The sequence below is a fragment of the Panicum virgatum genome, chromosome 1N (assembly GCF_016808335.1).
Source record: "Panicum virgatum strain AP13 chromosome 1N, P.virgatum_v5, whole genome shotgun sequence".
Classification (NCBI taxonomy): Eukaryota; Viridiplantae; Streptophyta; class Magnoliopsida; order Poales; family Poaceae; genus Panicum; species Panicum virgatum.
In genome coordinates this window covers 12,234,499-12,247,922 of record NC_053145.1, presented here as the reverse complement: position 1 = coordinate 12,247,922, position 13,424 = coordinate 12,234,499, and the positions used below count along the sequence as shown (strand labels likewise).

Sequence of the window (13,424 nt, the reverse complement as noted above, 5' to 3'; positions counted from 1 at the left end):
TTATCTCTTCCATCATATATGAATATATGGTGACACATATCCTGGACAATATTTTTATATAAACAATAACATAAGTGATATATTAATAATGATAGAAATAGTAATTTAGAATTTTATATTGATGCACTTTAATATTTTGTAATAATTATATAGTTTAGATTCAGATTTAGGTATTACTTCAACTTTTAGAAATGACATAATTGAATACTTTAAATGCAAATTTAGAGGTTTCTTTGCATTATTTTTATAATGGCATAGATGGGTACTTTAGTCTATTTTCATAATGGCATAGGTAGGTAATGTATTAGAAAAGATAACAGATCCAATAACTATTATGATTAGAGTTGTCAGATAGATGGCCAGATGTTTTTTACTTTTGTGGAAATTTCTAGGATTTCTCTATCTTTTTAGGGTGTTCCCCTATGATCCTAGATGGCTTCACGTTGAGGCTTCAAAAGGAGCATCTAATTAGTAATAGTAAGATATAATGTTTAGGACAAGCCAATGCCAATAGTTTATTTTCAAATTAATTTGTTTGTCCTAACAGCATTTATCAAGAATGGAGGTAGTAACAAAGATGCTGGTGTTGAAAATAGTTGATAGGACTTATTTAATAATAGAGCTGATTTTATATTGTGCAAAACAGGTCAAGTTGAACATGTACACTGGCATAGCCAACTTCGTTACTGTTTATGCTGATAAGGAAGAAGTTTCAAAGTTAATATAACAAGGTTCATTTTTTGTTTAGGGTATATTATTCATTCCATAGTATCATTTTAACATGGGTTGTTGTCTTTTATCTGTCGATCAACTTTACCACATGATATGTCTTTTAGTCAAGAAGATTACTTAGGTTGTCTCAGCCAAGGTTCACCTAACCGGTGGGAACCGGTCCGGTTTGACCGGTTACCGGTCAAACCGGACCGGCCCAGTTAGTGAACCGGCCGGTATCAAACTGGCCGTAATTCAAAATTCAAATTTGAATTCAAAAAAATGAAAAAAATCCTAGAAAATCCCTAAAAATACTACACGGTGTGAAGAATCTAATGATGTAAAACTTTCTCAAAAATTCGTTCATTTAGCCTAGTTTGAGGAATTTTAAAGTAAATTCAAAAAAGAAAAAGAAAAAAAAGAAGGCACATTAAGGCCCATGGCGGTCTGCATGCTTAGATAGGGTTCCTTGTGACCCGGGGGTAGCACCCCAGAATACCTCCATATCCGGCCGCAGCCGGTGTCTGTCCGCCACCCCGCCGTCCCCCAGGAGGCGACCGGCGTTCGCGGCCGGTTAGCCGCGCTCCGCGCCCGGTTGGCCGCCCGGTTAGGCCGGCTTACCGGTGCACCCCCGGATCCGAAGCGTACCGGTGCCCGTGACCGGCTTACCGGCCGGTGTATGTTTTGTCATGTCACTTACTAAACAATCTGTCTTCCATTGCAGGAGATTCGAAAGGTGGTGGAAGAGATTGGACCGGAGAATGTCGTGCACGTAGTCACCGACAACGGCTCGAACTACAAAAATGCATGCAAGGAACTACTAAGTGGCGTGTATGACCACATAGCTTGGACACCTTGTCTAGCACACACCGTCAATTTGATGTAAGCGTATGTTGAGGTGGTGGGCGAGAGGTTGGGTGACGTGTTCATAGGCACTTATGTGGGTCCAGGTAAGCACGTCGTCTATTTTTAAACTCTATTGACATAATGCTTATTTGAAGTGATTTATATTTTGCAGCTGCTGTCCTAAATCCGAGGTATGCATATACGATGGGTCCAACTCAACAAATGTTTCGTGGACTCAAAGATATATTTCATCGCATGACGGATTTCGAGGGCGCCGTCCAGGCATTGCAGGAGTTTGACGTGTTTCGGCAGAAAGTTGGCGATGATAGCAGGAGCGTAGTCCTCCGTATCAGGAGTCCGAGGATAGCAGCTCGGCCGATGATGGTGATGATGGTGACGGTGCTGATCCTGATGCTGGAGGTGGTGGTAGTGGTGCTCACGCTCCTGCTGCTGGTAGTGGTGGTGCTCGTGGTGTTCGTTTCACAGGTATACATTACACATATAAATAGACACATATTTCTAACTATGAGTATTGACTACTAATTATGAAATTTGGTTGATTGCAGGGGAGACTCAGTTCACACATGCTACTCAGGACACCGACTATGGAGTACCGCACTCGCAGAGAAGAACAAGTGGACCAACGGACTATGACAGCCCACAACACTCTTCTTCCTCCTATAGCAATTCCAGGCACTCTTTTCACTACCCCATTCCTGACATCAGCATGCAGCCACCGACGAGATGGGTGTACGAATGGGAAGACCCCCATTTTTATACTATGTTAATTCAGGAATGGCAGACAACATCGGCGTGGACAGGTCAAACATGGCAACACTACAAGGCTGAGCTGCTTAGAGTGCGAGGTATCGCTTTGATGTCCACCGCCGAATACCAAACCGCGTCCCAAATTGGGGTCTTCCCATTCCTACGTTGAACTTTCATTTCACGTGTATAGGTGTATGACTCTTTATTTGTATGCACGCTTATTACTATTGTATTTGTATGCATGATTATATATTATTGCTTTGGTAGGGTCATTTACATTAAAATGTGCATAGCTAATGCCGAAATTTCCTTTTATTTCACACCGGGGATCCATTTTTTAAGCGTCGGAAAAATACTACAAACCACCGGTATACCGGCAAAACCAGCCGGTAAACCGGTCTAACCGGCCGGTATACCGGTCGGTTTCGCTTCACCGGAGAAATTTGAATTCAAATCCGGGTTTGTCCGGTATAAACCGGTTACCAGTCCAACCGGTCCGGTAAACCGGAACCGGTGGCCGGCGGTTACCGGAAACCGGTTGGGAAAAAAAACCCTGGTCTCAGCTAGCTAAGCATTGGAAACAGGTAAAACATAAGGGCATAACTGTTGACTTGTACATCACCAACCCTTTGCTATCAACGGCTCATTTCCAGTAAGGATATGGAGCTAGGTTTTCAGTAACTGGGCTGATGTGGGATCATGGAAAAATGGTCGCCGGTGGCCAGCGGGCCTTCTCTTCGTCTCTTGGACAGAGTCACAGAGCAAATGAGCCACCAGGCGCATAGCTGCTCGTTCCCTTTGGCTTGTAGTCTTCATCCGGGGCTGCAGAATCGTTTGTGCAGAACGTGAACGGGAGCACGGACTACGGAGTGAGGAGGGAGCTATGCTATGCTCTAGCAGCAGCCTAGCTACCGGATCCGTGTCTCATGTGTGCTCGATCGAGCACGGCACATATCCTCTGTACAGACTGTAACTGCATTGAAGCCAAAAAGATCTCACAGGCTTCTCCATGGCTCCTGTCCTACCAATATTATAGATGGAGCAGAAAGCTGAAGCTTGGACTCGCTCAATGCTCCAGTGCCACCCAGCTCCCGCGCAGTGCTACATCCCGTAGCAGCTGCAGGTCAGACTCTGCAGAGCAGTGAAGTACCGCGAGCGCCAGCCGGTCTGGAGGTCAGTCCCGGTCCAAGTCCAAGCGCACGTCAGGCTTCACGGACCGGCGTCAACTTGCCGCAACTGTCACTCACTCGAGCTCAGTCTTCACTTGGATCAGTTCAAAGCAGAGAGCGAGGGAGCAGTTGGGAATTGATGGAGTAGCCGCTGCGCCGCCGGTTTGGACTCGGCCCGGCCGTCAGGGGAGCACGCAGCCCCCAGCGGACGGACGGTCCCCCCGACCGGCCGGCCGGCGTGCGTTGCCATCGACGTGGGCTCGGCTCGACGGCTACCTTTGCTTCTTGCATGTTACTGTCTGTCGTGGTCGTGCATCTCCGAGACTCCGACGACCTCTGTCTCCTGTTAAAATTTGGACTTGACCTATTAAATATTTCAACTATTTCAAATAAATTTCAAAGGCCCATATAAGCATGAGAAAGTAGTAGAGTGGTGCAAATCTTTAATCCCACATTATTAGGGGAAGTTGAGAAGACCATATGGCTCTCCTATATATCTAATCTATAGACTGCCACCAGAGAATATATCAACTCAAAATAAACCAAGCTAGGGTTACAAAACCTAGAGTTTTTGTCTTCTCTCACTGCTGCGCCGCCACCGTAGCCGAGCGTGGGTGTGCACAGGCAAAAGGATCCGTGCACCGTCAAACGGGAGAGCAGAAAAGATCTTCATCATGCATGCCTCCTTCGTCCAAATCAGACGCTGCGGTGAATCGTCGTCTGCAACATCGTCTCCTCCACTCCGTCTTCAAACGGCGTTTGCAACATCGTCTCCTGCACTCTGTCCGCAAGATTGTCTTCGTTCGGTTCGGTCATTGCCGTTCGTCTTGCGCTGCGGCGAATCGTCATCTGCAATATGTCTCCTGCACTCCGTCCTCGAACGGCGACGGCCATCGCCGTTCATCTTTCCAAAGGCAAAGACACAATACGTATATTGTTATTCAATCCAGTTTCTAATTATGTTTTATGAGATTATGATCTTGTTGTGTTTCGCAGCTGGCAGCTACCCGGCCGGCCTCGATGAGCAGCAGCATGAGCGTGGTCGACAACTCAACGCAGCACAGGTAGCATGCAACCCAACCACACCCATAAACAAGGACCGGCTGGTGGCGCTGTGATTCCGCTACGGAGAGGTTTGGGGGGTGTTTGGAAAAAAAACCTCTTTCCACATTTGAAGTACTAAATATAAACTAATTAAAAAAATAATTATAGAACTCGTCTGTAAATCACGAGACGAATCTAATGAATCTAATTAATTCATCATTAGAGATTATTTACTGTAGTATTACTGTAGCAATTTAGCGTCTGATTAAAGCCTAATTAGGTTTATTAGATTCGTCTCGTCATTTACAGACAGTCACAATATTTTTTTTATTTTGTCTAGATTTAAGTCTCCATGCAGATACCAGATTTTTTTTTGGAATTTTGATTTTTGCAACCAAACAGGACCTTGTGTCCCGGCCGATGCCCGACACACCACAGCAGGCGTACCAAGCCGCTGGCCGCCGTACCGCGCTAAATCCCAACCGAGTTGGTGGACTCCCTGTCCTTGCTTGCCCCTCCCTTTACTCCCGGCCCTCCCTCCGCATCAACCTAGCTACTTTCCCTGCTCTACATCACCCAGTATAATTTGGTACTAGCAGTATCATTAATCAACTACTCCATCCGTTTCAAATTATAAGTCATTTCAAGGATTTTAGAGGGTTAATTTTTTTTAAATTTGATCAAATTTATATAACAAAATAATAATATTTATGATACCAATTAAGTATCGTTAGATTTTTTGTTAGCTATATTTTCATAGTATACCTATTGATATCATAATTTTTTTGTGTTTTTTTTATAATTTTGATCAAATTTTGAGATGGTTTGACTCTCCAAGATTCATAAAATGACTTATAATTTGGAACGAGGGAGTAGTAACTAAGTAGAAGGTATGATTTGGTTTAAAACCCCTCCATCATCATTCAACTAGAGTGAAAAAAGAAGAAGACGACAACAGGAACAAGATCAAGGTAGTTTCACGCACAAAACACGTGAAGGGATGGATGGCAAGCATGGTGTCGCGGTGTACAAGCAGGGGTGGTTGAAGTTGGACACGAGGCAGGCAGGCCTCATGCAGCTGGCCTAAAAGTAAGGGCCTTCGCTCATCGGCCGGCCAGCCGGCGGCCGCGCACGGTGAGCACTTCGTTCGTTCTCGGCAGGATGGCCGTCTGCCGTTTGATCGAACTAGGCGATGCCGGCGGCGACGGGCCGCCGCGCGCGCGGGGTGGTGTAGGGGCTGGCGCCGGCGGCGTGGCCGTAGTAGTCCGGGGTGGACGCGGCGCTCCTCTGCGCGCGGAGCTGCTCGTAGAACCGCCGGATGAACTCGTCCGCCTGCCGGTCCACCCCCGCGGCGCCGTCCGCGGGCGAGTCGGTGGCGCGCGGCGCCCTGCGGCCCTTCGCCGCCGCCGCCACGGCGGGGCTGCGCGCCACCGCCCAGTACAGCAGCTGCGCGGGGGACGGCGTCGCGGAGGCGGCGCTGGTGGGCTCGGCGTCGTCGCTGATGAAGGCGCGGTAGCAGTGGTCGCCGTCGTCGCCGTTGAGCATCTCGAACACCCGGGCCACCTCGGCCGCGTCGTAGTAGGTGCTGTGCTGCAGGTAGCCGCCGGAGGCGCTGTCGTCGTGGTGGGTGCCGCGGCGGCGGCGCTTGCCGGCGCCGAGGAGGCCGAGCCCCCCGCCGCTTCTGGAGGGGCCGGCGGAGGGGGTGTTGCTGCAGCTGAACTCGACCTCGCGCCGCCCCCGCGGCGCGGGCTCGTGGACCGCGAGGCTCGGGTCGAGCGCGCGGCACGAGAAGGCCCCGTGCCCGGCGCCGCCGGCGTAGGGGAAGGCGGCGCCGTGGCGGCCGTGGTGGAAGGCGAGGAAGAGCTCGCCGAGCGCCTTCCCCGCGATCTTGCCGCGGTGGAGGAGGAGGCTGAGGTCCATGGCGAGCTTGCGGCCCGACGGCAGGCCCCGGCGCAGCATGTACAGCACGGCGCGCACCACGCGCCACAGCCGCCGCGCCGCGCCCGGCTCCGCCGCCACCACCGCGCCCTGGCCCTGCTGCTGCTGCTGCTTCCCGGCGGGCGCCATTTCTTCCCTCGGCTCCTCTCCCACCGTCTCTTGCTCCGGCTTCGTCGGTGAGATACTTGAAGAAGCTCGAGCGCGCGGGCAGCTAGCCTAGCTGCGCCTGCGGCCTGTGGTGTCGATGTGGATGTGGAACAACTATCCTGTCTGGTTGGAGTGAGGGGGAAGGTGGCGCGGGGACAGGTATTTGAAGGCCCGGAAAAGGATGGCCGGGGCCTCGCTAATCAATCACAGTGGGTAATCCGACCCGTCTTCTAATCACCACACCAGGCAGCAGCCAGCAAAAGGGGTGGAGGAGGAAGAAGAGGGCGTGGTTGTGGTTGGAGTGGTGGCGGCTCTGCATTATTGCTTGGTCAGGGTCCATAGGTTGCAGGTGTGGGGCAGGGCACCCCTCCTGGTTTGCTGCTGCTCCGGCTACCCTTAGCAACTCATCATCTGGCTTTCAGCCACGGTTGCTGCTCTTCTTGCTCGCCAGTTTCTTTGGACATTGGTGAGATTGTAAAAAGATGCTTCATGTCTCATAGTCTGGAGCTCCAGCTGCATTATTCCTCCAGGTCGTAGGCAAAGAAACCAGGGGACTTTGTCGCATGACATACATGTTTTCTGCACGGCTTATATTCACCTATGCAGTGACTCTGTTTTTTTTTAGAAAAAAAAAGAAGGAAACAGAGAGACAGAGATGGAGAGTGATCGTCTTGCCATTTTCGGAGGAGGTGATTGTATGGAAACCCTTACAAGATTTGTGCAAAGGCAGAATTATTTTTCTTCGCGTTGATCCGAGTCGCTTTCGGTCGACTGAACGAACAAATAAATCTGCATTTTGAATCAAGAAAGGTGAATAGGAAACCAAACTAGGAAGTGACCCGGAAATATCCATATGAAAATGAAGCATGAACCATATGTCTGAGTTCGCCTGCCAATAAGATTAGCTGAAAAGTTAAAACATGTCTGGGCACATGAACATCTCCGAATAAATACGTCCTAGGGAGTGGACAAAAACTAATCAAAGCGCGTCGCTGTGTGCAATTAGTATGGGTACTATCAGATGAAGTTTGCTACGTACTGCTATCCAACTGGTAACTGTTTGTTGGCAAACATCACCACCCCAGAAGCAGAGCATCAACTTTCCCCTAAAACGTTTTGAATGAACACAAATGAGTTGAATGCATGGGGGGCTTCAACAATTTAAGTGTGTTGGGTCTAGAAAGAAAAGGCCACATTTTTTTTTAAAAGGCCACATTTACTCATTTTTGTTTGAAAGTGAGGCGATGCCACCGATTTCTACGTACCTAGTAGCTATTAGTCTTAGGAGATAAGGAGATCAGGTGTTTTTTCTTGACCTACACGTCCAAGACAGAGAGTAGTGTCTTCAACTTCAAGGTCCATGCTTTTGGAAGTTTGAAGACACTTCTCCAAGAGTGATATACATTGTCAGTGGAAAAGCAGCAAAGTGTCCCCCTATCACTTCATCAGTTCATCCATTGTCCTACTTTGTGATTGGGCTACGTGGCACGAGTTCAGGGTAACCATAGGTCCATAGGAGTCGTCGGACTTGAACGAGTTTAACAGAAACCCAGCTGTGGATAAGGGCACTTGTCGATCAAGGAAGCACGCCTTGTATGATCTACGTAGGGGTAGTAATGGACTATGGCCTAAAGCTCCTTCACAATTCTAGTTGGCCCTTAATATTTTTAGTTCAAAATTGAATAAGATTTAGGCTCTATCCTTTTATGGCCCGACCCTTAGATTATCTAGGTCAAAAATCAAGGCCCTTTACCACCCCTACGTAGCAGGCACACAGGCCGGGTCCCGGAGGCATTACGCTTTACTCCCTCCGTCCCTAAATAAGTGTCGTTTGTGCTTCCCCAAAAATAACTTTGATTAATTTTATATTAAAAGATATTAATAGTTATGATACATAATTAGTATCACTGGAAAGATATTTGAATCTAGTTTTTTAACAAAATTATTTGGAGACTCAAGTGTTGCACATATTTACTACAAATCGAGTCAAACTTGTGGCACGCACACCAACAGCGACACTTATTTAGCGACGGAGGGAGTACGCAATAAGCTGCTGCGTGCTGTCTGCTGATTGGAGTAACGAACATTGCATTGAATTTGCCCAACAATCATTACAGATACTCCGTTCTGAATATATGATATTCTGTTTTTCCTAAATTTAGGGTGTGCTTAGATCCAAAGTTCAAAATTTCAAAAGATTTGTAAATCACTTGCATGGTGTATTAAATTCAGTCGAAAAAATCAATATTAGTGGCCCATAAAACATGATCTTTACATAACCTAGCTCATTACTGATCAAATTAATGCGGAATAGATTGGTAAATCATTATACAAGCGTTAACAGTAGTAGCAGCAGCCATTGATGCCTCAGCTGTAGATGAAGTAGTCATACTTGTCGGTGTTGATGCTGTAGGGTAGCGACGCCTCTCAGGTCGCCAACGGTATTGACCGCGAGTGCTTGGCCTTCCAAACTCCTCCAGTGCCCTTAGCGATCAGACTTGGTGGCTAGGGTTTTGAGAATAACGTGATTAAGGTGCTAACCACGACCTTATATTTATAGGCACTGCGGGGCTTGGGGCAGCTTCTGTTTGGAAACAAACTAAAGGGTCTGCTGATCACAACCCATTAATTTTCATCATTAAGTTTTATAATCGCATTTAGGCAGTTTAAATGCTTTCCTTATCATTTTTTATTTGCCTTAATAGTGAAGATCACAATCTTAACACAAATTTATTTCCAGCAGTAGGTACTGATTTATTTGTAACCACAATGCAAGTATCGATCACTTGTCACTTTTGATCTCTGGTCTCTACCGCTGTATCCATACAGCCACACAACTTTATTTGCTTCACCGGCCACTACTCGTTCAAAGCCCAGACCAGAAACAGTTCCTTTTCAGCAAAACCCAATGCTCACCAAGGCAATTAAACCTGTTTCTTAAAAAAAGGAAATTAAACCCCTAGCAAGCTAGCTAAGGCAGCTGCTAGTTTCTTAGGGATTAAGCATGCATGGAGCAAACAATAATACGCGGCGCCCGCGAGTGGTGACAAACACGATCGATACTGGTCGCCTGCACCACCGGCCTGATCCGATCCGCCGTGTCTGTGTGCCACGCGTGCAGCCGGCGGTCAGAGACCTAGAGGGAGAGGCTGGAGAAAACCGTTGCTGGGAAAAGCAGTGTCACTTCTCTCCCGGATAAGGACCTTCTTAAAGCTACCGCTAGCCGCTGATGCGGCTAAAGCGCCGCCGCCGCCGCCGTCTTCTTCTGGCGGAAAACTTGTGTGCATGATTGGCGTGCATGGCCGGGCGGCGGCTGCTCGTCGCTCGCCTTTTGCCGCGCTCGACGAGGAGGAGGAGCAAAGCAAACCATGGGTCTCGCCAACCGGCACCGGCTGCCGAGCTGCGCTAATAATGCCATCGCGACCGGCGTCGGTATTGATTGGGATCGAGATGGGAAAGCCATTTCAGATTTCACACTGGCGCAAGAGAAATAGGAGTATGTAATAAGGTGAATGCTAGCTAGCTTGGTATTTTTTTCTCCAGGAGAATTGAAACCGGCAGGTTAGAGAGATGATGCACGTACTAAGCCCTGTTTGGATTCAGGAGCTAGTGAAAGTAGTAAACTTTAGCATTAGTGTATCAGGAGTGCTAATAGGGTAGACAGACTTTAGCAAAGGTACGAGTGCTAATAGGTACTAAAGTTTAGCACTCAGTTTTAGCTCCACAAAATAGACCCTAAGTGCGCCCATCTACAAAGTTTATGCGGTACTCCTACTAGTCATGCATTTAACTCTGAAGTTTTTGCACTAGTCAAAGTTCTAGAGTTTGTTACAAATGTTCTTCCGCGCGCATATTATGTCCGCATCTCTCTCTTTCCCAATGAGGGCTAGTTTGGGAGCTGGGGGAAAATTAGCCCAGGGAAGGGAACCCCTGGAGGGGATTTCACTTGCTAATGGATTCCCTGGGTGGCGCTTCCCCGGGTCGCCCCCACCACCCGTTGCTGTTTGGAGGAAGGAGGTGGCGAGGGGCAGACCCACCAGCGGCGCCTGGGAGAAGCTGCGTCGCGAGCTAACAAGCCAAGTTGTTAAGTCGTGAAACGAATGTAGGGCCACTTCTTGAATCCGACAGATCACTATACCTAGCCAAACAAGCTTTTTACTTAATCGATTAAATTTTGCATTGGAACACAAGATAAGTTAATCCATCACTGCATTTGTATATAGGAGACAGGTAGAACAAACCGAGCATTTGATCATAAGTTCAGAATCATATATATGAATTTATTAGGGAGATCATACCGTACAAATCCTCCATATACAATCACGTTCATGAGTAGTAAGGAAACTACACTAGGCATCTGATCTCTGGAATCTGAAGCTGACGATATTGCTGAAAAAGGGCAAGAAGCTAGGAGCGAGACAATTCTGATGCAATCCCTTTCAATCACTGTATTTTTTGCTCACTCCACGTATCACTCTTCTGGTTCAGCTGCCTGGGGACTCAACAGCTGCAGTGAGGACAGGCCAAAAAGCTAGGCGGTGGCAACCCAGCAATCGCTGCAGAGAACGACATCGGCGAAGACGACGACCACCCGGTTTCGCCACGGCTGTCGTCAGTCGTCATCGTCGGCTCCTTGCCGGTCTCCTCCGGCAACCGCCACCACTATCGCTACCTGCTTGTCCACCAACAGAGATAGCCAAGAAATAAGTAGTAACCTACCCAGGGATGGGCTATGGATGGAGAAGCACAAAATTTTCTTCAGGTAGGAAAAGTTACTGGGAACAAGAGCAGGACAAAAGTAGCTGTTAAATTTGTAGCCATGCTTCACAACCATTTTGACATCTATAGTTCAATGAATATGCAAGCTCCTTTGTAAACTTATCTTACAAATGAACAATCACCTCACTGCAATAGGTTCCTAAACAAACATCTGATTGAACAAATCCATGATTTATGGGCATGCTAAACTGGAAGTTTCTTGTACTGAAAAGATGATGCATAGTTTTATTTCAGTTTCTTGTACTGAAAGGATGATGCTAAACTGGAAGTTTCTTGTACTGAAAGGATGATTTACAGTGTAATCATTTCATACGGGGTCTCTCCGCAGGCAGGTCCCTGGAAAATAAAGGAGCATTTGCAGTGCATTGTTTAGACAAATTGCAGTACAATAATAGAAGCCAGCAGGATATATACTCATGCATGGCCAATCGGTCATGAATGGATTAACTGATGAAACAAAGTAATGATTCAAATCAGCATGTGAACTGTATGGAAACATACAAATCAGCATTCATAGCCCACAAACAAAAACTGTGTTTAGTTATACAACTATCTAGCACACAATCTCATGTAGGAAAAAGGTTTAAAATCAATGTGTCAATATGTGAATATTCCATTACCACGCAATGTTTGAAAGACAATACATATGGCAGTTTCTACAGATTCAAAGGTAAAAAGAAAAGATGATGTGCTTGTGAGCCAGATAGATACTTGCTCTAGAAATTGAGTTCTCATGTCTCAGGAGTCACAACTTCATGGGTGCACCATGAAAGGTAGCTAGATAAGGTCTCTAAAGAAATCAAGCAAGTACTTTTTCCCATATCAAAAGCAGGCACACAAGTGGTTGCGCAAGAATGGCTTCTAATTATTTGTAGCATTTAATCCCGAATCTTCACTGCAAATCGATCATTTGCAATCTTTCTCGAGCATATTCTACACAGGGCAGCGCCAAAAAACCGTAGGAGACAGATCTCGCAGCCCAAAATCGAATCGAACGAACCATATAGTGAGCCCATCGAGCACACATGAGTGAAAAGGGGGGAGATCAGACGATGCGGGGTTTCCTCTCTCACCTCCGATGAAGACGGAGGAGACGGAGGAGATCCGGGGAGGCGGCGGCTCCCATACTACTAAGTATGGCAGCAAATATGGGTGGATGATGGTAGATCGTCGACCTTGGTTCGTAACTAACATTTGTCGGCTGCTTACAATAAGAAGTCCTTGTTTAGCGCACGATCAAACATGACAAAAACTTTGAGGCCTGCCAAATCCACTCGCCACACCAAAGATTGCAAATAAATTTATACACCTGCCCTTTCTCCAGCCCCTGCTGCTTTATTTGTCCCCGGACACCGAACAGTGCCTTACTTAAAGCCCGAGCACTTGGTTTCGATCACTAGCCTGGGCCTTTTTTTCTTTCTGTTTTTCTTAATTAGATTATTATTATTATATATTACATCTTCCGGATAAGATAATGCTGCGCCAAATCACGGATAAGTTGGGCTCCTTGCATTGTTGGTCTCTGAATCATTGCTGCGTCAATCAGTATGCATAAGCATTTCAGAGAGCCATCATGGCGATTGAATCATGACCTGCTTTTTGTTCGGTTTGCTTTGCATTGGCACCTGCACCACCACCAGATCACACGCACCGCAGTTCTTCCCGGCGCCGGCCTGCTCCATGTTTGGGAAGCACTGTAATAAGCATCATAAAGATGAGCAGTAAAACTCATAAGCATCGCAAAGATGTGCAGTGATCCTCCTGCTTGTCGTCTCAGAGCATGTCCAGCACAGCAGCATCGGTCAGAGCCAGAAACCAGCACAAGGCATGTCCTGTGATGTTACTACCAGGCTTTTCCATGTCCTCCTCCGCCGCCTTTTTCCAACGGAAGGCAAAGGCCGGGCGGGCTGCAAAAGGCACGACAGCGACGGCAGTACCACACCACCAAAGGCAGGTCCATAGCTACTGCGTGCTCAAGTGTAATGCTGCATGAGTAGGACGCCATGACGGTGCCGGAGCTCT

General features: G+C 47.4%; 1 protein-coding gene and 1 long non-coding RNA gene across 3 annotated transcripts; both read right to left on the bottom strand.

The window, feature by feature from the left end:
* Positions 1-5,418: 5,418 nt before the first annotated feature.
* On the bottom strand, positions 5,419-7,004 carry LOC120655175. Its single transcript, XM_039932915.1, has one exon. The coding sequence runs from the start codon at positions 6,603-6,605 to the stop codon at positions 5,724-5,726; it is 882 nt and encodes a 293-aa protein (XP_039788849.1). The 5' UTR covers positions 6,606-7,004; the 3' UTR covers positions 5,419-5,723.
* Positions 7,005-10,852: 3,848 nt separating this feature from the next.
* On the bottom strand, positions 10,853-12,653 carry LOC120655174. 2 transcript variants are annotated; one of them, XR_005667365.1, is made up of 2 exons: positions 12,476-12,653; positions 10,853-11,738 (listed from the first exon to the last, which is right to left on the bottom strand). It is a non-coding gene; the product is annotated as an uncharacterized LOC120655174 (long non-coding RNA). The 2 variants fall into 2 exon arrangements; XR_005667364.1 differs by having other exon boundaries at positions 10,853-11,295; positions 12,476-12,625.
* Between the last annotated feature and the right edge of the window lie 771 nt (positions 12,654-13,424).